Here is a 23,782-nt window from a genome sequence, read left to right on the forward strand (position 1 = left end):
GAATATGTCTTATTGAACTCAGGGAGAAGGTTCAGGGTCCCTCTGTGTAAACACAACCGCTTTAAAAACTCATTAGTCCCTTTTTCAGTTAAGCTCATTAATGAGCAAAAAAATAGAGGAGGAACGGAAAACCAGGAGGCCCCCAATGTACCGGTAACTGTAGACATGTTGAAACTGTCTGGAGTGGCACGTGTATATGTGCACAGTGTGCATGCGTCTGTGACTGTAGGAGTGAGTGTGTGTGTACTGTAGCACGGAGAAGTTAAATGTTTTACATTGTAATCACTGTTTTTATGTTGTCTTCGATGTATTGTCCATGCAGCGATTTCCCAGCATCCTAGACAAATTGCTCCCTAGGGAGACGAATAAAGAAACCTTGACCTTGACCTTGGTCTGGATCATAAATGAAAGCAATTTCTTAACTGATCAACTTGCTGTGATCAGTGATTGTGCACTAGTATGAACGCAGACCAATGGGTGGGGGGAAGAGGGAACCAAACAACCGTGTCTAATATGAAAATGCTTCTAGTCTCCCTTACCTTATTCTGTAGTTTTTGCAGAATTCTCTAAATTTAGGTTGGTTTCCCAGTTGTTGTTAATAAGCTGAATGATCTTTAATGATGTATCTTCTGTCTGTCCCCCATAGGTCAGAGCACGATTCACCTTCAACAGCAAGGTGACATACGCCTGTAACGCAGGATACAGACTGATTGGTCGCCCAGAGCGGGTTTGCCAAGCTAACCGGCAGTGGTCCAACAATGACCCTCCCACCTGCATCCTTTTAACCTGTGACCCTCCGCCTGACATCGTTCACGGACACTACAAGGGCTCGGATTTCCAGGTGGGCAGAAAAGTGCAGTACGTGTGCGATGAGGGTTACGAGCTGGCCGGGGAATCCACCTGGACCTGCCTGAAGTACGGACGGTGGGACAAATCAAGGCGTCCTCGCTGCTCGCCGGTGCAGTGTCCGGAGCCCCCCCTGGAGGAGAACCATCTGGTCCTGAAGGGCCTGGACTCCGAATCTGGAACCGTGGAACTGTCCTGCGAGGACGGCTACGCCCTCGAAGGTGCCCGGATCCTGCGCTGCACCCCGTCCCAGGAGTGGAACGACACCTTTCCTGTGTGTAAGCAGGTGTTTTGTGGCCCGCCACCTGAAGTGTCGTTCGGTGGCCCTACCTCGTCCTCCATTCCATTCCCTTTTGGCTCCATGGTGAGCTACACGTGCATAGACGGCTTTACTTTAAGAAAAGAACGTTCTGTTTCCTGTACAGCTAACGGGCAGTGGAGCAGTCCTTACCCTGAGTGTATCACAGTCGAATGCCCTCAGCCTGTGGAGATTTCAAACGGTATCGTAGATGTACAGGGTCTGATGTACCTCAGCAAAGCACTGTACAGCTGTAAGACTGGCTATAACTTAGCGGGCAACTCTACAATCCTCTGTGGAGAGAAAGGACTCTGGATTGGAGGAGTACCATCTTGCCGCCCAATTGAATGCTCGATCCCTAAACAGATAGACAAAGGTAAAGTTGTTTACACAAAGCTCCAGTTTGGTCACAGTGTAACCTACTCCTGCCAACGCGGTTACCGTCTTAAAGGCACAGAGACTCTCACGTGCCTGGCCAGTGGGGAGTGGAACATGCAGCCACCTGCGTGCGTGCAGATATCCTGCACGCCACCCCAACCGATCGAAAGCGGCTTCGTAGAGGGCCAGGATCACAGTTTTGGCGTCACCATTTTCTACAGTTGCTTCCCCGGCTTCCAGCTTGTAGGCCAGGACCATCTGACCTGCGAGGAGTTTGGCTGGTCTAGTTCTGTTCCCATCTGCGTGCCCTCAGACTGCGGCCTGCCTCCTCACATTGATTTTGGGGAGTACTTTAGGGTGCCACCGCAGGAAGGAGACTCTGACGCCGCCGCTGCTTCTTCTAAAGACACGCGATCGTTAGCCTCACCTATGGACTTGAGCTTCCTTCATGCAACATTAATCGAGTACCGTTGCCACAAAGGCTACGACCTCACGAGCCCCACCAGGCTGGTCTGCCAAGAGGACGGAGGCTGGAACGGCACGGCCCCGGCTTGTGTCCCAGCAGAGTGTGAAACCCCACCTAGTCCAGATCACGGCTGGGTCAATGTGACTGATACCTCCCTTGGCAGTTCGGTCAGGTACTCTTGTGAGGAGGGATACAAGCTGGAGGGGGAGCCTGTGAGGCAATGTGTATCAGGTCGACTTTGGACTAATGAAGCCCCGGTTTGTCTCCCCGTTTCCTGTGGCGACCCAGGTGCTATCCCTAACGGCCCAGCTTTAGGGGGTACTTTTGTGTATCCTGAGGTGCTGCAGTACGAGTGTAGTCCTGGTTTTGTTTTAAGGGGTAGTGACACCATCTCCTGCCAGGCAGATGGGAATTGGAATGGACAGAAACCTTTTTGTGAACCTCTATCTTGTGGTCCTCCGAAAGTCCCCATTGGGGTTTCTTTTAAAGGAGACGAGTACAACTATAATAATGAGATAGAACTGAGCTGTCAGTCTGGTTTTGTCTTAAAAGAGAAATCTATCAGTGTTTGCCAAGGTGATGGCACCTGGAGCCACAAGACTCTTACTTGTGTACCTGCACGGTGTGGCAAACCAACACCAATACCCAATGGACAGGTGCTGGGGTCAGATTTAGGCTTTAAGAGCAAGGTCAAGTATGAATGCGATGAGGGATATACGCTTAACGGAGATCCCACACATGTCTGTCAGGCAGATGGACTCTGGGACAAACCTGCACCTCGCTGTGATATCATAAGCTGTGATCCACCCGAGGACATCAGTCACGGCTTCCTCAACGGCTCCAGCTTCGCCTACGATGACGTGGTGGAGTACGTCTGCTTCGACGGCTACGAGGTCGTCGGGGATCCCATCCTACGGTGCTCCGCCCAAGGTTCCTGGGTCGGCAAGGTTCCTCAGTGCCGCCCCTGCGTCTGCGCCCTCCCCGCGCTGAAATTCGGCACGGTTCTTGGGAGCGACCGTTCCTGCGGGGACCGAGTGAACTTCCGGTGTGGAGACGGCTACAAGTTGCTGGGACCCTCCGAGGCCGTGTGTGAGAAGGGAGGGGTGTGGAGCCCCGGCATACCTATGTGTGGACGGGGAAGGTGCAGTGTCGCCCCGCCAGCAGTTGCCAATGCTGTCCTGCAGGGCGGCATTGCAACCTTCCCAGACACAGTCATATACAGGTGTAGGCTGGGCCACCAGCCGAGGGGCTACCCACATCTCTCCTGTGGAAGAGACGGCAGGTGGGGAGAACCCATGATCAAGTGTGAGCCTTTGAACTGTGGAAAACCTCCATCTGTAGAGAACGCTCAGGTGGCGGGAGACACCTTCACCTTCCCGAACCAAATCACCTACAGGTAAACACGTATCACTGTTATCTGAGTTCAGCATGTTATTCAAACAGGGCTTTAGACGTTCTTTCAAACACACTGCCTACACTTTGGTGATTTATTGTCCCAGCATGTTTTTTTTTTGTTTTTTTTGATCAAGGTCTTTTTATTTTATATATTTTTCAAATATATTACATAAGCACAAACATAGGACAGTCAGAAAGGAAACCTCAAATCCCCAAATCCCCGAGCACTGGATCATCAGTAAGCCTGCAGCCAGACAATAACAAGAAGAATAAACTGACATATAAACAAATAAATAACAGACGGAAAATAATAAAATACAGAAAAAAAAAAAAACAGAAAAAAGGAAAAAATAATAAAACAATAAAAAGGTTACATAGTTATGTTGTTAGCTGTCATATCTTCAACAAAAGATAAAAATGGTTGCCAAGTGATATTCCCAGCATGTTTTTTGTGGGATCAGATGAATCTTTAGAACATTTTAGATTCATTCACATTGACCCAGACATTTTATTACCGTACTGATGGTGTATTAAAAAAAGACTGAAATAATAAAGAAGATTAAAGAAGAGAATGAAGGAACAATGAAAGCATAACTTCATCCCTTGGTTTGTTTTGTTTTGTCTAGAAAAAGCCCAATCTGCTGTTGGATCAAAATGATTAGCTCCTCATTGTTTTTTTGCTCCCTGTTTGGTAATGCTATATAACATCCAGTTTTCTCCTTCATGTCTCTTTGTTTTATTAACTAACTCTCCAGGTGTGACGAGGGGTATCTATTAGCCACGCCGACGGACTCCCTCTCCTGCCAGAGCGACGGCACCTGGTCCAAACACAGCGTGCGGTGTTGCCCAGCACCCTGCCTGCTGCCCACCCGCTTCTCCACCCAACATCTGGTGATCAGTGGGAAGGAGCTCACGCCTGTCGGGGGCACCGTGACTCTGTCCTGTCCTCCCGGTCTCTACCTGCAGGGGTCGGCATTAGCTGAGTGTCAGGTGGGAAACACGCTGGTTAATTATTGACTCAAGTCTTTTCACCTTGATCCTTCCTGGTGTATTTATGGTGAACAGCGCAAAGGTGATTTCTTTAGAAACGTTTTGATACTGGAGCCCTTGCATGACCTTTAACGAAGAGCAGATGTGATGTTTTTTTTCTGTTTAAGATAATGTAAGTCTTCTCTTTGAAGCAAATAGTTACCCATCGTTTGTTTATACTCTCTACTCTACAAAGAAAACAATTCTTTTTCCAAGGAAGATGTCAAATAATGTAGTATTTTCCTGTCCTGATTGTTTTTGTGTGTGTGTGTGTGTGTGTGTGTGTGTGTGTGTGTGTGTGTGTGTGTGTGTGTGTGTTTTCAGCTTGGTGGATTGTGGTCACCAAGCATCGCCTCAGCCTCCTGCGAGCTGGTGGTTTGTGAGAAACCCCCTCCTCTTCTTGACGGTGTCACTGAGGGAGAAAGCTACAACTACGGAGACTTTGTCGTGTACTCGTGTCTGCCGGGCTTTGACATGAAGGTACTCCTCTTCATCAGGGCCAACTATTGAGCGAAGCTGTTTAGTAGAAAACTTGAATCAACGAGTTGCGTCACCTGAAAATAATATCACACACAAGCAAAATAAAAGAGGCTATTTTAGAAAACCCAGTGCAAAAATGTGGATGTGTATTTCAAACTCAAACATGTGTTTTTATCTGAAATATGTACTGTCTTGTTTCCTCTTCTGTCCTGCACGATGCTTTTAAACAACAGGCTCTCCACACTGAGCTAACAATCAGATTACACAAAGTCACATGGTTTCTCCTCAGCAATCAATAGCAGTGTGCCATTACAGAGCAAACAGAAAGAGCTGAGTCACTCTATTCCTGATACACTGATATCCTAGCCCACACAATTTGAATTCAATGAGAGCCTTTTGTTACTCTGCACACACACACACACACACGCACACACACGCACACACACGCACACACAGAGTACAAACTGCTGACTTAAATGCACCGTGTTGTAAAAAGGTTCATTGTGTCTCAGCCTGAAGAGAGAAAAAAAATCTCTATCATGGATCTTCATTGTATCATGTTGTTATTTGGACCGATCAATACAATCTAAACTTAAAGAATATCGCTCTCCTTGTCGCTTTATACGTTGTGTTTCTGTCACAGGGAGACTCTATCCAGACCTGCCAGGGAGACAGATCATGGAGTGGCACCCAGCCTGTGTGTGTTGGTAGGTAACAGGCCTAACAGGTCTGACTGTAGTGGCAGCATAGCATGGGAAAACACAGCTTGAGAATACTGAAGCCGAGAAAGACTGACACCTCACACATCTTGGCTTTGTCAACAAACATGAGAATTTTATAAACGGTAGTTATGTTTACGGCCGGGTAAATACAGAGGAAACACATTTTTATGGCGTTTAGTGTGCACCTGACATTCCAGAAAGACACACTATTTTGCTTGCCTAATAAAAAAAAAAACAGTGTTGTGTTGAGTCACAGTATGGGATGTGATCAATAATGTAAGGATTGCATAATACTCCCCACAATGCACCCTGATTTAAAGTACTCAGCCATGTTTTTTATCACTAAAATCTAAGCAGTTCAAACCAATCCAATCAACTTCACAGAGCACATTTTGAATACAAAGTTTTTTACAGTAACTTTAAAACGCAGAATAAAAACACTGTCAACTACATTTAAAAAACTCTCTTGTAGAGCAAATCCTTAATACAGTATTAAAGAAAAAAAGAAAAACACACAAACATACCAAGACTACACAATTCCCATGCTCAGTTTAAAGCCAATTCATAAATTTCAATTCATGCCGCTCATACACTAAACGTCTTTCACAGCCTATGAGAAACTTTTAAAAGTCTTCGACACCTTCTCACTTCTAAAGGCAAGCCGCTGTTAAATGTGCCGTGGATTTTGTTTGTCTGCGAGGAAGGTAGCCATAGTGTCAGCTTGGTCAGCATTACGAGCGCCACTAGAAGGCCACTATGAAGGCATTTTTCTTCCTCCCTAATTCTAGCTTTCAGCGATTCACGGAGCTGGTCCTGACAAGTAGTAAGTGTGTAATTATCCGATCAAGTTCAGTCAGGAGTTTAACAGACTTCAAGATGAGCGAAGACTGAAAGAAATGTATCACACAAGACTGACACTAGACAGCTCAGACTGAGTTTATTACCGCCTTACACCAAAAGATCAAGATGTAGGGAGTGCACCATAACACCCCCCCCCCCAAAAATAAAAAATAAAAAAAACTCTTAAAATTGGATTCCCTCATTGGTTATTTGTCCACGACAGTTAAATCTCTTGTTCTCTGTAAGGCTGCAATTGGAGGCTGAACGTATACAAGGTGTAACCAACAGCTCCTTACAATGTTATGCAACGTATATTAGACATTCATTTACCCTTCCACTCCCATGACACTTTGTTTATACTCCTCTTTTGTCTGCTCAGCACAGTCCTGTGGGCCTCCTCCCATAGTAAGTCATGCACTGGTTCAGACAACAGGAGAGACCTACCTTCACAATGCCAGTTATGTGTGTAATGTGGGCCTGCAGCTGATGGGCCCAAAGATTCTCACCTGTCTGTCCAATGGCACGTGGAGCCTCCCAGCGCCGTCATGTGAAGGTATGGAGGATGACCAGTGAGCAATGAATCATTGTCATTCTTTAATTCCTGTGTTGTGATTTTAATCTCATTTATTTTCTCTCACATCAGTGGCTAAAGGCTGCAACAGCCCAAATCAGATACCGCACGGTAAAGTGCAAGAGCACAGCCTGAACACGGGGCGCGCTGTGGAGTTCCAGTGCGACAAAGGCTACAGCCTGGTGGGAGATCCTCTGGTGGTGTGCATGGGGGGAAACACCTGGAGCTCCACGTTCCCCACCTGCCAACGTGAGCAACTCTGCACACAGAACGACTGACTGAGAGTTCCACAGAAAAACGCAGACAGAATTCAGGGGAAATTTAACAAACTGCGCCTCTGTGTTACTCAGTGTGTCAGGCTTCCTGTCATGACTTGGCAACGTTCCCTGTTGCAATGGTTGCACATAGACCGCAGTGCAACTGATCGCCCACATTTGTAACTCTTGGCAAAATCTCTTGAGTTTTATCATCGCGTTTCACAACAGCAAACAGCCTGTCACAAAAGGGTCATTAGGTTGATAAGATGAAATAGGAAGACGACGTACTTCATGAGAAATGTAATTCTTTTTTGTCGTTTGGAGCTTGAGTCAGAGCTTTTCACTGGAAAACTTCTTCTGTTCTGAGTCTTGGATCTCAGGATGTGTAAAAATGAAACTTAGGCTCATAGAAACTTCCTCAACTCTTGAGTAAAGTTATTTTACATGAGCCACACAATAAAACTGTCTGTTAGTATGTCTACACACTAAGAAAAATAATAATATGATGAACTAAATCACTTCAATGTTAATTAAAAATAGAATCAAAAACTTTCTAAATGTATCTTGGGTATACAAGAGGGTTATACAATGTAGTGTGGCAGCTGTTAGTTGTTGTTTTGTGGATTATAAACTTTGACTGGATAAAGACACTAATAAGTTAAATATCAATCCGTCATTTCTGTCCCTCACAGCCAAGTCTTGCCCGGCTCCTCCGGGCTGGAGGGAGAATGTGTCCCGACAGGAGTTCCATGTTGGGCAGTCAGTCCGTGTCACCTGCCCCAAAGGTCAGCAGGTCAAAGGAAGCGGCACCATCACCTGCAGGCCAGACCAGACCTGGAGCCCCATCAGCTCTGTGTGTGAAAGTAGGTAAAGAATATTGCGTCAGCACTTTTGGAAAGCTTCCCGACTCTCAAACACAGAGTGGATCATTACATCATAGTTTCTTGTGTGAACATGTTTTATCTTCTGTTGCACATGAGAAAATTCAAAATGTTTCTTCCAGTCAAAGTTACAAGTTCACTCATGAAATCATGTTTATTTAAAATAAATGAAAAACCAAACACATGAAGTCCTTACAACATCATCCTTCTGATACGAAACCCCATCAGTCTAACAGTTAAAATAGACAGAATAGTTTCTGCTGTATCAGTATCACTTTACTTATCTACCAAAGAGGAGCTGCAGTACATGGAGTGACTGGTAGACTGACTGTATTCAGTTTCATTATTCCTGTCTTTTTGAAGTGTTTGTATTCATTGTTGTCTATTTCACAGTTTCTAGTTCTTTAAGGGGTTAAATGATCATATTATGTAACATCACATTGAATATTCCTTTAACTTGTTTAAGTGTGAGATTCATTTATGTAACCTTTAAAGATTTTTTTTTTAGACACAAACACTAAAGAATGGTGAACTGTTTTTGCTCTTTCATACATGATTTTAGCTTTTTCTAGCTCGCTGTGAAGTCCTGATTATGTGTTGTAGCTGAGTTTGGGGAAAGGATTCAAATGTAATTATAAGGAGAGGACTATACTCTTCACTCTTTTAAGAAAATGGTGTCCTTAATCACAAGATAATCAAGTAAAAATGGTGTATTTAATAATTCACAGCTCTGCATGCACCCTGTGTCTTGTCTACATTCGTCTTGTCTATGGCTTCAATTTGCCAAAGTACCTTCTCTCTCTCTCTGCTGCTGCTGTCTGTGAGCTGCTCTCTAAACAAATGAGTCTGCTTCAAACACTGTGTTGGTGTCCTGTGCCTGGCCTAATTATGGGCACCTCTGTGGCTTCTATGGCAACCTTTGTCTCATGATCCTCTGATCTTTCTTATGTGCAGTGGTCCTGAATATTCAACCCCAACGGTGCTTATGTTGCTAATGCCGTCTGCTTGTGTTTGCATGCTTTTTGTTAATCTATATGCATGTTTACTGTGATCCTTTTAGTCCTGTTTTGATCCTGAAGGGGGTTCACCGACAGCATGAATATCACAGATACAGAAAACACAGCTCGGGTTTCATTGATAGATCATAATCTGCTGGGCACACTTCAGTATGTGCTGTGGATATACAAGAGATGGAATAAATTACAGAAATGTCTTTTAATATCATGTATAAGCTCATCAGAACAGTTTCTGTAACTTTTGTTTTAAACCAACATAAGATAAATCATCATCATCATCATCAAGTGGCTGCTTGATCCTGATTGGCTCAGAAACAGAACGCATAGATATCAATATGCAGGGATTGATGACATCTAGATTAACAAACATTAAAATGTCATTGTCACTAATGATATTAGTTGATTTTTAATTTTGTTTCATTTTTCAATCTCTTCCCTCCAAGGCTAGGAAACCCCCCTAGTGCCCCTTGGCCACGCCCACTTAAAAAAACAACTTGATTAGACTGTCAACACAAAAATTTCAAAGGGGGGAAAAAAAAGTCCAAGGCATCGTTAGTATTTAAGGGCAGACGTGTGTTTAATAAATGTTTAGTTAGTAACTCTTAGCGTTCCATCTGGGCTGTTGTGCAGGGGTGTCCTGTGGTCCCCCCCTCCACGTGGCCAATGGGGTGGTGCGGGGGGCCGTGTTCCAGTTCGGGGACATGGCGGCGTACTCGTGTTTTGGCGGCTACGTCATGGAGGGTGTCGGGAGGAGCAGGTGTCTGGAGAACGGCACCTGGACGCCGCCTCCCACATGCAGAGGTAGAGAGAACACACCTCTGTGTTTGACAGAAAAAGGACACTTCCTGCTTGATCTGAATGACGCCTGGCTGCTTCTTAACGCTCCTCTGGACTGCTCCTGCTGCTTCTCTGGAGGCTTATGAACATCTCTATGTCTAATTCCTCAGTCCTCTCTTCTCACTTCTACCTGGTGTACACCACTAGCATGGTGGAAAGTACAGAGAAGGATGTGGTTTAAGAAGGATTCAACCTTTAAAAAACCACAGCTTCAACACCAGCTGGTACTCTTTCCTTTTCACTTCTGTACAGGTTCACACTTAACCAGATGAGTCATTTCTGAAGCCTGGATCCAGCCCTGTTAGGAGAATAATAAATGTCTTTAAATAAGGTGAAAAACCCGATAAACCATCAGATAAACATTTCTGTCTGGGTGTGTGTACCCAACATTTCTCAGACTTTCCGAGTTGCTGTTCCACTTTGATTCTGCCTTCACATGAATTTTAACCGTCAGGAAATAGTGTTTCCATTCATTCCAACACCACAGAACAACACCACAGTTCTGTATGTTTGTGAATAAAACAGAAAGTTGACCCTCCTTCTCACAATTGTAATTTTGACGCTCAAAGTTGAGTTCATCGCAGACGAACAGGAAAGCTGTTACCGCGACAGACCAATGAAATCTAACGCTTCACAGAGTCCCAATGCATTTGTTTTACCTCAGTAACTTCCTCCGCCACCACCTTCAACATGTTATCTTATGTCCTCCACATCTATGAGCTTCTATTTCTGGAAGTTAAAAAAAAAAAAGAAACGACGGATGCGACCGTAGACTGTAAATAAAGGACACTCGTATATTTTAAGTCCGAAACAACAGACTGGATCCAGGCTCACCTTTTCCTTCCTCAACAGCTTTTCTGAGTTTGTGCAGCCCCCTGTCTTCACATCCTCACGCACACTTGAGGGGCTTTTTTGTTAATGTATTTGATACATTTGCACTGAGGAATTTAATCTGGGATTTATGAATGCTTCCTTTGTTTGAGCGCATATTTGCATGTCCAAGAAGGGTTCATTGTTCCTTGTTCCTTGTTCCTGAGGCTGCAGGATAGCAACAACCTGTAAAAAAGCCTGTTTGAGCTCTGTGCAGTATTGTTAACTTGATATGCCTGTTTCTGTGTGTGTGTGTGTGTGTGTGTGTGTGTGTGTGTGTGCGTGTGTCTACGCCCTCAGCGGTGTGTTGGTTACATTGTCAGAACGGAGGAGTGTGTCAGCGGCCCAACACCTGTGCTTGTCCTGAAGGCTGGATGGGTCGACTGTGTGAGGAGCGTAAGTAATATTCCACCATGAGGCATTATCGACTGAACCACACTGACGCCACATTAGCATGCGGAACATGAACCTCAAATGTGAAACAAATCAAATACTCGTTAGCACTTTATATGAAGCCACCACTCAAAATGCTTCATCAGCACATTTATAAAGTGCATTTATACGGCTCTATAACCGTCCTCATAGGGGATTATAATCAGTGGTGATTCTAGAGAGTGTTCAGGCCCTTGGCAAACATTTGCAGGGGGGGGGGCCTTTCCAACCAGCATTATGTCATAAATAATCTGACAGCAACTTAACAAAATTGTGCTAAATGTTCACATTAGTATTCTTTTCAAAAACTACATCTATATTACAGTTAAAAAAAAAACAACAACATAATTTTCCTTCTGTGACTTGCATTGACAAACTTAACAATGCAACCAGATTGAGTGCTGTCAGGCGGGGCCCCCTTAGGGAGGTTTCCTACTGTGATTGCAAACTTTGCACGTCTTAAGCCGCTGCTGTGGTTTTAAAGTTTGTTGGCCTTTGAGGCCCCTCCCCCTCCCCAATAGCGATTAGCACAAAAGTCCCTTTGGATCCTTTTGGCTCCACGAGGAGGATGCCTGCTGCTGGCGTCTGTTCATTTTTTTATCCAAGTGCATCAGCACGTCAGTCGCCAAATGTTTAGTCAAATGTTTCAACATCAACTTTGCAGATTTGCATAAAATTCACTCCAGACATTTATGGTTACCCGAGGGAGAGTTCTGACTTCTTTTGGGTCGTCAACATAAAACCTAATTGGATCCCTTCTTCATCAGCAGCCTGTCGTTTCAACGTTCTCCATTTCAAAAGTGAATCAGGAGTCTGGTGTTTTTCACAGAGAGAGAGATGAAATGATTTCCTGTTTACACTCCCCTCTGTCTCTCTTCAACAACAGCGATCTGCATCCTGCCATGCCTGAACGGCGGGCGTTGTGTGGCACCCTACCAGTGTGAGTGTCCCACAGGGTGGACGGGGACACGCTGTCACAGTGGTGAGTTTGTGTGTGTGACTCATTGATGCATTTGCATTTTAAGGCGGGTCATGTGTGCAATAACCTGTCCTACCAGTCCAGGAATCCAGCTGAGGGGATTGGAACACTGACGCCATAGATTTAATCACTTTATAAACACAGGCCTGTTTTTAAATTGCTCTGAACACACAAGTTAATATTAAAAACTGTTGTCAAGGGTATAAATGAAAAATATTACAGATAAATAATGTAGTTTGAATCATCCAGGTGCATTCAAATAATGTTTCTGAATGTGCATAATAGATGATGATAAGAACACTAGAACAAACAGCACACAACACAAACATGTTAACACAAAACAGAGGAGATTAAAAAGAGTGCGAATAAGGGGCGTCGATGGCCTAGTGGTTAGGTCGTGCTCCATGTACAGAGGCTATCATACTCCAACCGGGTAGCCCGGGTTTAAATCTGACTTGCGGCTCCTTTCCCCACATGCCACCCCCAACTCTCTCCCTACTTTATCCACTTAGAATAAAGGCATAAAAGCCCCCCCCCCCATATATATATATATATATATATATATATATATATATCTCTTAAAAAGTGTAAAACCCATGTCATAATTCTGAATGTAAAGAGGAAACACACACTGGCGAGCATGTTTCCATCTTTTAGTGACAGAAACCAGCCCGAGACTATTAACCAGGTAGCCAAAAGTGATGATGTCACTTTGTCCCTTTGAATGCTAAAATGTGTCAACAACATTTAATAAGAAAGATGAAATTATATGAATTTTTACTCAAATCTTGAAGTTGAAGGACCCTTTTCAGGAAGTTAAGGTAGTTTATACTACAGCACTTTACACTTTTAGTCCCGTTTCCCGATGTTTATTTTTGTTTAACCGTGTTGAAACGTGAAATATTCCTTCATAACTACTAATTATTTCCCAGCAGCCACCTCTCAGTGGGTTCACTCAATTTAGGCGCGTTAATGAGGGTAGATAATGGCTGATGGCATCATGGAGAGAGAGTGAGTAATCACTTAACCATCTGTGTGTCACGTCAGTATGTGACAGCAGCTTTTGTGCTCTGAGAGCTCAAAGCTGGAGGAGGTGAATCAGCCTCCTTTAAAGGGCACTTCCACCAAAATATAGACTTTACTCTGCGCAATCTCCCAGACCTGGTATGTGTGCAAATGATGAAATCAAGCATCTATAGTACCTCAGAGGGTTATTTATTAAACTACTAATTCATCTTATGTAAAGATACTTTGCAACAGAGCAAGTAAAAGACCGCGCTCACTGTTTTATTATCTTCAAAGACACGACATGAATCCATCAGGAGCAATGAGCAACATTTAGCAAAGTTACAGTGGCAAAGACAAACTTCCTTTAAGAGGCAGAAACCTCGAGAAGGACCAGACTCATGATGAACAGCCATCTGCTGAAAGTGTGCTGGGCTCAGAAAGAGGGATAGAGGGAGATGCAGGAAGAAGGATAGACACACACAGAAGAACAACAATATTAGAAATATCTGCTTAGTTTCATTTTTGCTCACATGTTCAAAGATCATGACTAGAACAGATGTGCAGCATTTTTCTGTCTTCCTTGGAAGTTCTCCTGAGCACAGTTACAGTCATGCTGGTGACACTGAGGTGTGTGTATGTGTGTGTGTGTGTGTCATGTCCACAGCTGTGTGTTCATCACCTTGTCTGAATGGAGGCCGCTGCATCAGGCCGAACAGATGTCACTGCAGTGCAGGCTGGAGCGGACACGACTGCTCAAGGTATTTAAAAAAAATCTTCAAGAATAATGATGGAAAACTGTCAATTTATTGAAATGTTCAAAAAGTTTTTTTTTAGTTTTTTTTTTAATCTGTTATAATAATTACAGTGATCATTAATGGAAGTGGGTTTATAGAGCTCGTAGAAACTATTTCTGTGCATTTTCCACCAAAAATAAATCAATATTCTGATTACATATTACATGTATAACAGCTGCTGCATGAGCTCACGTCTTAGTTAAACAAATATACACGACAAGTCCCAAAAGTTTCTGATGAGTCATCCACCATGAGCGCTTCAGTCAGAGTTTTCATGACTAAGTGATGAATGGATCCAGTGGAGAGAGCTCTTTCCTGCTTGGAAATATACTCTATTGATTACAGTAAAGTGCAATAACCCATCTTATGACATTTTTTCCTTGCAGCTCGCCGTACTTCTGTAAGAGGTGAACACTGAATTTGCACTGAAGTGTTTTTTTAAAGCTGTAGTCATAGGAACTGGAAAACAGCTAATAGTTAGCATTTACTTTAAATAAGAGGCTGAAAATGTGAAGCAGATTTCTCCATGAGCGTAGTAAAACCGATCAAGTATTCCAATTAAATTCCTCATGGATGGTTGCAGTTATAGCTCCAATGTTTAGATGTGTAGTTACTTCAACAATGAATATTATACATGACTATTCAATGTGTTGTCTTCTCCTGCAGGAAGAGGAAATCAGGATACTATCACTTCTAAAACACCGCCACGTCTCATGAAGGGAAATCTTGTATATTTAACTGACTCACTTCATTCTCATCTCTCTGCAAAGATCCATTTTGTAAAATAAAGCTGTATTTTTTCATATAGAGACTCGAACAGTATTAAACGTATGCTGCTATACACTTGTACCATGTGTAAAAACTATTGATGTGATTGTCCGATGTATATGTGTAAACTATTCTCACATTTTTATTAAAGCATAAAATACCATTCGGTGTGGAGTGGTCTTTGCTCTTAAAGGAACAGCGTCACGTGTGTGTATATGCTGAGTCATGATTAATGCATTTTAAACAGGAATGACCAGAGACAGCTCTTCTGTAACTCATTTCATTTATTGAATCCACCTTGTTGGACACAACTTAACAAAGAAAGTTCTGCTGTTGGTCAGGAGCAAAGCCAATTCTGCCATAAAAAACTGAATTAAAAAGTCATCAGGTTTTGATCCAATTTCAGTCAATTAAAGACAGACGATACAAACACTGAGCGGACTCTGATACATGAGTGGAATAAATGATTGCCTGTGTGGGATAAAGAACCTGGATTTTAACTGTACATGAAACTGGATTTTTTTCAGCACATACAGAGAGCAACGGTGGCTTTATGTTCTGTGATCTTGGATTTTCTTGACCAGCATGGCGGCATTAGCCCCGGAGAACTCGTCGAGCTGAAAGACAAGAAATAAAGCATTCATTAAAAATGATCCACTGACGGTAATGCTGCTTTTCTGATGGATTGAACAACTTTTTTTTATATCCAGTTTAACTTCTCAGCTCACTTCGATCCTCATGCATGGTAATAGGAGTTTGATTGAAATAAGTACACATGATTTCTTAAGACATCAGCGGTGTTAAAGGACCACTTTGTTGTTACTCATGTTTTAATAAGAGCAGAGCAAATCATTCTGATTAAATCAAGTCAGTGATGAGTTGTTGGGGAACAAAACCAGACTCTAAACAAATAATGATGTTGCTCCATATTTTCCATGTTTGAGTGTAGTCTTACCTTCACGCCATTCTTGTAAAATTGGAATGTTGGCATGGACTGAATTCCACAATGTCCACTCACATCCTTGAAAGAACAAAGAGGACAAACGTTAGATCACTGAACTGAGTCCAAACTAAATACTTAAAAAGGTGTCCAAGCATGAAACAAACAGGTTTATACGTGATGACAGCATCCAACAAAAAGTTAAAGTCTGACTCTTCAATAAAAGGAGTATAAACTCAACACAGGAGATAGTAGATTGTGTCCAATCCACAGGGGTACCTCAAGGGTCAGTGCTTGGTCCCCTTCTCTTCTCCATATACACAAGCTCACTTGGTTCAATAATCCGCTCTCATGGCTTCTCATACCACTGCTATGCTGACGATACCCAGCTCTTCCTGTCATTCCCGCCAAACGATGTTACAGTCTCCGCAAGAATCTCATCATGCCTTGCTGATATCTCAAAATGGATGAATGAACGGCACCTTCAACTCAATCTTTCAAAGACTGAGCTCCTTGTCATCCCAGCCAGTCCCTCTATGCAACCACAGATCAATATCCAGCTTGGAACAACCAAACTCTTGCCCACAAAGTCTGCCCGGAACCTGGGTGTCATGATTGATGACCAGCTAACTTTTAAGGTTCAAGTAGCCTCGATTGCCTGGTCATGTCGATTTGCCCTGTACAACATCAGGAAGATCAGACTTTACCTGTCAGAACACGCTACACAGCTCCTGGTACAGGCTCTTGTGATATCACCATCGATTATTGCAACTCTCTACTGGCAGGTCTTCCTACATGCACTATCAAACCTCTGCAAATGATACAAAATGCAGCAGCACGACTGGTCTTCAACCTTCCTAAAAGAGCACATGTCACTCCGCTGTTCATCTCCTTACACTGGCTCCCAGTTACTGCTCACATCAAATTTAAAACTCTGCTGCTCGCTTCCAAAATAGCGACAAAAACGTCTCCTCCTTACTTTAACTCTCTCATCCAGGTCTACACTCCCTCCCGCCCACTACGCTCTGCTAATGAAAGGCGTCTGATCCAACCTTCACAACAGGGTCCTAAGTCTCTGACTAGACTCTTCTCCTCTGTCGCCCCCCGGTGGTGGAATGAACTTCCAAACTCCATTCGATCTGCAGAGTCCCTCTGCACCTTTAAGAAAAAGCTAAAGACCCAGCTCTTTCACGAATACCTACTAACTTAATGATGATGGTCTCCATATTATTGATGATGATGATGGTTGTGACGATGGTTTTCGTTTGATAACGACGACTTATAAGATGGTTTCTATACTGATTAGAGCTCTCAAGAACTGCCGTCAATGTTGTGCTTTGGCTCTGGTCACTTCCTGTCAGCACCTGTGTGTCCAATCAGACTCAAAGCTGATCGTTTGCTCTTACTGACATTGTTCCCTTTTTTTCTAGAGAATAAGAGTAAATAATTCAGATTCCTTAGATTTCTACATTTCATCCAGGAGCGCAGCAGCATGACCTCACAGCATTTGATCGGCCCACCCTGTGTGTGACACCAAATGAGAACGCTGACCGTTTGATTATGGGTCAATAAGTCCTGTCCAATAAGCAAGCCAAAAGTCAACTCAAGTCAAAAAAGAAAATGGGGGGGGAGCCTCTTAGTAATGCCTCTCAACAAAGCTGTGAAAAACCTGATGGTAATTTAGGTTAAACTCTTGTCCCAGATTTCATTTCTGTAAGAATTACAAAGCTGCCTCTTATGTCACTTGGTTGCTGCTGTGAGAGGGAGAAACGTTAGTCACATGAAGCAGCTGGGGATCCACATGGCTTTGTGGAGTGGATTTTAGAAATAGTCCACATTGTTTTGAGTATTAATGACATCGTTACCAGCGAAAGGGAAAACCTTTGTCTCAACTAACAACAGGTTCAATGGCAATTGCCCAAAGATGATTCACCATTACAAAGTCCAGAGTGTTACTGGTTTGGGACGGAGACCTTGATTGGGAATAAGATACAAGTTGTTGTGTTGAATGAACACTTGAAGTGACGCCAGTAAAAGCTCAAACGATGCTTTGCTGGTGGAGTGGCCGTGTACTCAGATCAATATGTCGCATGCAAAACTGCAGACTTACATCTCTTATTACAGCATAAAAGACAGTTTGATCTCTATACATTTAAATCTATGTAAAGATTATCATCACTTGAGTTAAATTCTATGGTTCTTATTGAAATCATTTACAGTCCCAGCCCTCACACACACTTACGTCAGCCTCATCCACGTCCACCTTCAGGAAAATCACATTCTTGTTTTCAGGTTTTTTCGACTCTTCCTGCGAGAGAATCAATGATCAGTGAGTTAGAAGGACTGAACATGATGACTGCTGCCACATAAGTCAGGGGACGAACATACTGGGGATTTCTCTTGGATAATTAAAAATACAGTGTCAAAAAAAATAAAAATAATTCTCTATCATTTCTAAAAAGGTTTTCCAGTCATCTAATGTTTCCATTAAGAAGGTTGACAAAAGGTTTCCACAGCAACAAGCAGCCTCTCCAAAGAGAAGCTTTAGCTGCTACAAGAGTCTCTGATGACTGGAGAGGGCTCTTTAAATAACTAACAGACTACAAGCATTTGTGTCTGTAACAAAAACACAAATATCCACACAGCTTTTAAAAGGTACCAACACCATCTCAAAAACATTTTACATCTCTCAGCTCACAAAAGGATTACGGTCATTTCCAGCTAAGTAATTTATTTTTTCTTTTCCAACAACCTTTTTTAAAAAAAAACAAAAAAAAAAACGGTTGCTATGGCACAATGAAAACAATTCACTCACAACAAACTTTGGGCCGATCTGTTGACAGGGGCCACACCACGTGGCAGTGAAGTCCACCACCACCAGCTTGTCTCCAGCCTCCTTCAGGATGTTTTTGAAATCCTCCTACAAATGATGCAAGACAGAAAACATCAGTAAAATGGCTCTGATTAACCAAGATGGACTTCCTTATTTCAGCTTATATATTAACCTAAGGCAGCCGGCCAGACTTGAAGCCGGAAGACCACAGCCTCCGTACGATGGGATACAACCAAACCACAAGGCCATCTGCGCTCAAATGTACTTTATATTGGCCGATGGCGTGGTGATTATCTGCAGTTGACAGTAAGGGTGCCTGTGATTTTTAAACGAACATTTCCTTTATTTACATGAAAGCTTTCACTTTGAGTTTGTAGAACAGGCACATTAAAACTCAAAAGAACCAGACCACAACAATCATTCACTGGCATCTTATTTATAGAATTTAAAAACACAAACATTTGTTTATCCATGTTGTGTTTCTAATGTCCTTTTTTTTGTTAATCTCAACATAAAGATATCTGTTTACATCAAGCCATAACAAAAAAAACATTGCAAATACACAACGGCTAACAATAGTCAGCACCTCGTGTATGCTGTCGTCTTAAAAATACAAATTGAACATTGGTAACTTGAAAATTACAGTTAACCCCCGTTATGTTAAAGGGCGTATTAAGTATTATAATACTTGTAATTCTAGAGCACATTACAGTCCTCATCCAACCACCACCCTGAAACAGGGTGGCAGGGTAAGGCCTACTACACAACATTAAGCAACAGCACTTACATTGGCTATAAATTGGCAGGGCTCTCAAGTTTTGAACTGAGTTCAGAGTGAGATTTTGGCTGCGTAAAATCTGATAAAAGACAAATAAATTTGTACAAATAAAACCATTTATTGACAAAATTTCTTAGTGCAGGGGTGCTTATCTGCCCTCCCTGGTGTGTGTGTGTGTGTGTGTGTGTGTGTGTGTGTGATTATGGTTAGTGTTGTGGTTTAATCTCGTAAATTTACGAGAATAAAGTCGTAAATTTACGAGTTTATTCTCGTAAATTTACGAGTTTAATCTCGTAAATTTACGACTTTATTCTCGTAAATTTACGAGTTTATTCTCGTAAATTTACGAGTTTATTCTCGTAAATTTACGAGTTTATTCTCGTAAATTTACGACTTTATTCTCGTAAATTTACGAGTTTATTCTCCTAAATTTACGACTTTATTCTCGTAAATTTACGAGTTTAATCTCGTAAATTTTCGACTTTATTCTCGTAAATTTACAAGAATAATCTCGAAATTTAAAAAAAAAATGTTTTTTAACGTGGCCCTAATCCTCCGTCGTAAAATCTTACCCGGATACAGCAATGCTGCTTATTGATTGGCTGCTGGGTAGCTATATTTATTTTCTTAATTAGCTGGTTCGTGGCAAGCTCCTTCTGAACTCTATGGGAAACCCACTTGATTCCTACATGTTCCATAGTTTAAAAAAAATAGCGGAGCAATTTGGTGGGCATTATCCTGGTAATTTATCTGCGTGAGAAATACAAGGTGTGGCGTGAGAACAGGTTGAAATGCGCTTGTCTCACGCCCAATGCGTGAGACTTGTAGTAGTTTAAAACCAGTACTTTTACTTGAGTAAAAAGCTTGAGTTGATACTTCAGCTTCCACAGAAGTCTTTTTAAACCCTAGTATCTCTACTTCTACTTGAGTAATGAATGCGAATACTTTAAGACAAAACTCACCATATTTTCTACTTCGCGAACCATGATGACTGATGAATTAACCTGTCTTTGTTGTGGGCGATAGAGAGGTAAAGTTTGGCAGTTCCTTTTTCCTTCACAGGGAACGAACTATTTTATTAGAGTTGCATCAAGCTCGTCGCCGGCAGTACGAACCAAAGCGGAAGTTGGCAGTCGTTGTAAGAATAAAAGAGAAAAGTGATTATTGTACGCAACAGTGAAGCGCTGGTCTTGCATCGTACAAGTAAAAATGAAATTTCATTACATTTCTTACACCGTATAAAACCTTAAAATTCATTCTTTCTGTTTCTTTGTATGTGTTGTAAATTATTTGTTGTATTAAATACTTTTATTTTGAAGGTATTCAGTAACCAAACGTTATGTATTTCCCGCGTAATGACACAATGGCACTATTTAGCTTTACAAGGTTTGGGTGGTGCCACTACAGACTGTTGCCACTGTTTAAGTAAACCATACAACTAGTTGTTGCATGAATATTGTTAGTTCAGAAATGTCTTTTAATATCATGTATAAGCTCATCAGAACAGTTTCTGTAACTTTTGTTTTAAACCAACATAAGATAAATCATCATCATCATCATCAAGTGGCTGCTTGATCCTGATTGGCTCAGAAACAGAACGCATAGATATCAATATGCAGGGATTGATGACATCTAGATTTACAAACATTAAAATGTCATTGTCACTAATGATATTAGTTGATTTTTAATTTTGTTTCATTTTTCAATGGCTTCCCTCCAAGCCTAGGAAACCCCCCTAGTGCCCCTTGGCCACGCCCACTTAAAAAAAACACTTATAGTCACTTGATTAGACTGTCAACACAAAAATTTCAAAGGGGGAAAAAAAAGTCCAAGGCATCGTTAGTATTTAAGGGCAGACGTGTGTTTAATAAATGTTTAGTAAGTAACTCTTAGCGTTCCATCTGGGCTGTTGTGCAGGGGTGTCCTGTGGTCCCCCCCCCCCCTCCACGTGGCCAATGGGGTGGTGCGGGTGTAACGGAGTTAATGATTCCACTTGCCACCACTTGGAATAGAATGTCTTTATTTGACTATTTCTATTGTTTAAATACTGTTTATAATTAATTCTAATGAGTATCCACTGGGACTCTGTGTAACATGAGCGCCCTCTGCTGGTAGCCCCTGCAGACTTGAGCGGTGCAGCCCGTGTATCTTTGCCAGTCTGCACTATGCTGTCCCCGTGGTAAGTTTATGTGTAAGTGAGCTCTGCTAAAATACTATAAAATATGTTCGTTTTTCTTGATAAAAGTCACATTTTTCCATTTCACATGTTTGAGAGAATCTCCCTGAAATTATTGTAAAACTTTTCTGTGATCATATTACTATGTTTTTGAGTCATTTAGGCTCATCACGTTGTGTGTTTTGCTAGCTAAAATGTAACTCTGACCTCCGTGGTGTAGCTTGCTTAACAGGCTGCTCAATTATTTGTTCTTATGTTTTAGCAATGTTGGAGCTTATTACTACAAGAGTGGCTGTGAGAGACCGTATGTGCTTCTGTTGTTATCAGATTAAACGGCGTGCTGGTGCCAAAAGTAAAAGTGTTTGCCTGATTCGTCACACAACGCAAAAGAGAGAGTACACGGGTGGCCGTTCCAGTTCGGGGACATGGCAGCTACGTCATGGGGGGTGTCGGGAGGAGCAGGGGTGCGTTCGAATTGTCCCTCCTATCTCCTTTCACTATCCACTTTACCTTAACCCCGGGGAAAACGTCATGAGGTTAAGGAAAGATGTTAGGAGAATTCATAAAGGACTTAGGGAAAGGCGATCTCGTTGCTCTGACAATGCGACCACATTTCCACTAGGCAATGTAATTAAATGTGACGGGCCGGCGGAGGTTAATGACGTGGGTCCGCCGTGGTAAAACTACAATGTTCAGATAATGGACTACTAAAAGCGCATCTAAAAAACTTTCCCCTGTGCCTTCTTGCCGGTGAAATAATCCTAATTACCACGAGGTTGGGATTGAAATAAAATAAATATAGACTACCAGGCTACAAATAACAAAAGTGAAACCATCACCTTCCTGTCCACTCAGAAATCAACATCAAAATAAGTATGATTGGATGAAATTAATAGCCTACACATAATGTTTTAAGCATCCAAATGTACAACTGCACAAAGCATTCTTAAGTGAATGAAATACGTTGAATAAAACATGATCTGGATAAAAATGTCTCTTATGTTTTTATCCCTTACATGATCTGTGTCACTTTACAATCATCGTTAATGTTCGTGAACGGTCGGATGCGCGACTCGCTTTAAATGTTGCGGCCGCACGGAATTGTGGGGCATCATTTCTCATCTCCTTTCGTAAAGGATGGTCCAGTGCTATCCTATGCTAAAGGAGGTTATAAAGGAAGCATTGACCCACCTTTCCTTAGCTTTTAGAGAATTTGAACGCCTCTTATCATGGCTGCCACTTAAATGCTTCCGGGTCATTTCACTGACAATTCGAACGCACCCTATAACAGATTATCAGAAAGATAACGGTCATATTCCGTCCTGCAACGACAGGACATCAACGGACACCTTTCCACTCGACGGAGAACAAATCACGGGCAAAGCGATTGACAAGTGAGGCTTAATTAGGTCTGGGCAGAATTAGCTTTAGAGAGTGTTTTTATTTTTTTTACAATTGATTGATTCATGCGAAAACTGTAATTTTTCTCTTTGTTTTTGTCTCTGAGTTTTACCTGTTTAAAACTTTAGGTTATTTACTTAACCCCGGTTCTCTGAGTAGCATGAGTGAGTGTCTCACTATGGGGAACGCCTCCTGCGTGACCTCGTCAGAAGCTTAATAACACTACGCCAACCCTCATTGGCTTGCAAGGATGATGTCTATGTCTGGAGGGGAGGGGACCCTCCCCCTCTATAATATGCAGGCATAGCATCAGCCGTCATTCAAACAAGCTCACCTCTTCCTCCCTTCCATAGCAAGGAGGGTGGTCCTGGTGAGACACTCACTCATGCTACTCAGAGAACCGGGGTTATGTAAATAACCTAAAGTTCTCTTTCATAGCATTCGTTTCGTGTCTCACTATGGGGAAAATACTGAGTCCCGTATTGCCAGACAAGCCTGATATGAAGACAACTGTCCCCAGTGGCCCTTCTCACAATGGGAGTCACGCCCTAAGAAGAAACTGAACTGAGGACTGAATGTGCCATGGTTGGCGCCGTGACATCCAATTTATAAAATCTAGCAAAAGTGTGGGGTGAAGCCCAGCATGCTGCGGCACACACCTCTCGAGTAGAGACTCCTTTAAAGAGAGCCCATGAGGTTGCTAACCCTCTGGTGGAGTGTGCCCGTAGACCTGCAGGGGGCTGGAGGCTCACGCTAGTGTAAGCCAGAGCAACAGCCCCCACAATCC

The 23,782-nt window shown here is 42.6% G+C and overlaps 2 protein-coding genes across 2 annotated transcripts in view; one reads left to right on the top strand and one right to left on the bottom strand.

Annotated features, from left to right (window-relative positions):
• The window catches only part of svep1 (sushi, von Willebrand factor type A, EGF and pentraxin domain containing 1), an 86,540-nt gene extending 71,510 nt beyond the window's left edge, over positions 1-15,030 (top strand). The window contains exons 38-49 of the mRNA XM_061031582.1: positions 647-3,384; positions 4,139-4,373; positions 4,737-4,892; positions 5,536-5,599; positions 6,834-7,007; positions 7,098-7,274; positions 7,975-8,145; positions 9,810-9,980; positions 11,187-11,282; positions 12,205-12,300; positions 13,970-14,063; positions 14,766-15,030. Of these exons, the coding sequence (XP_060887565.1) occupies positions 647-3,384; positions 4,139-4,373; positions 4,737-4,892; positions 5,536-5,599; positions 6,834-7,007; positions 7,098-7,274; positions 7,975-8,145; positions 9,810-9,980; positions 11,187-11,282; positions 12,205-12,300; positions 13,970-14,063; positions 14,766-14,796 (4,203 nt within the window). The 3' untranslated portion in view covers positions 14,797-15,030. The remainder of the gene's footprint in view (positions 1-646; positions 3,385-4,138; positions 4,374-4,736; positions 4,893-5,535; positions 5,600-6,833; positions 7,008-7,097; positions 7,275-7,974; positions 8,146-9,809; positions 9,981-11,186; positions 11,283-12,204; positions 12,301-13,969; positions 14,064-14,765) is intronic.
• Positions 15,031-15,133: 103 nt separating this feature from the next.
• On the bottom strand, positions 15,134-20,838 carry LOC132958629 (thioredoxin-like). The gene is made up of 5 exons (XM_061031585.1): positions 20,381-20,838; positions 18,623-18,727; positions 18,050-18,115; positions 15,823-15,888; positions 15,134-15,484 (listed from the first exon to the last, which is right to left on the bottom strand). Exons 1-5 carry the CDS (start codon positions 20,402-20,404, stop codon positions 15,419-15,421), a joined length of 327 nt encoding a protein of 108 aa, XP_060887568.1. The 5' UTR covers positions 20,405-20,838; the 3' UTR covers positions 15,134-15,418.
• Between the last annotated feature and the right edge of the window lie 2,944 nt (positions 20,839-23,782).

Source organism: Labrus mixtus, chromosome 23, assembly GCF_963584025.1.
Source record: "Labrus mixtus chromosome 23, fLabMix1.1, whole genome shotgun sequence".
NCBI classification, from domain to species: domain Eukaryota; kingdom Metazoa; phylum Chordata; class Actinopteri; order Labriformes; family Labridae; genus Labrus; species Labrus mixtus.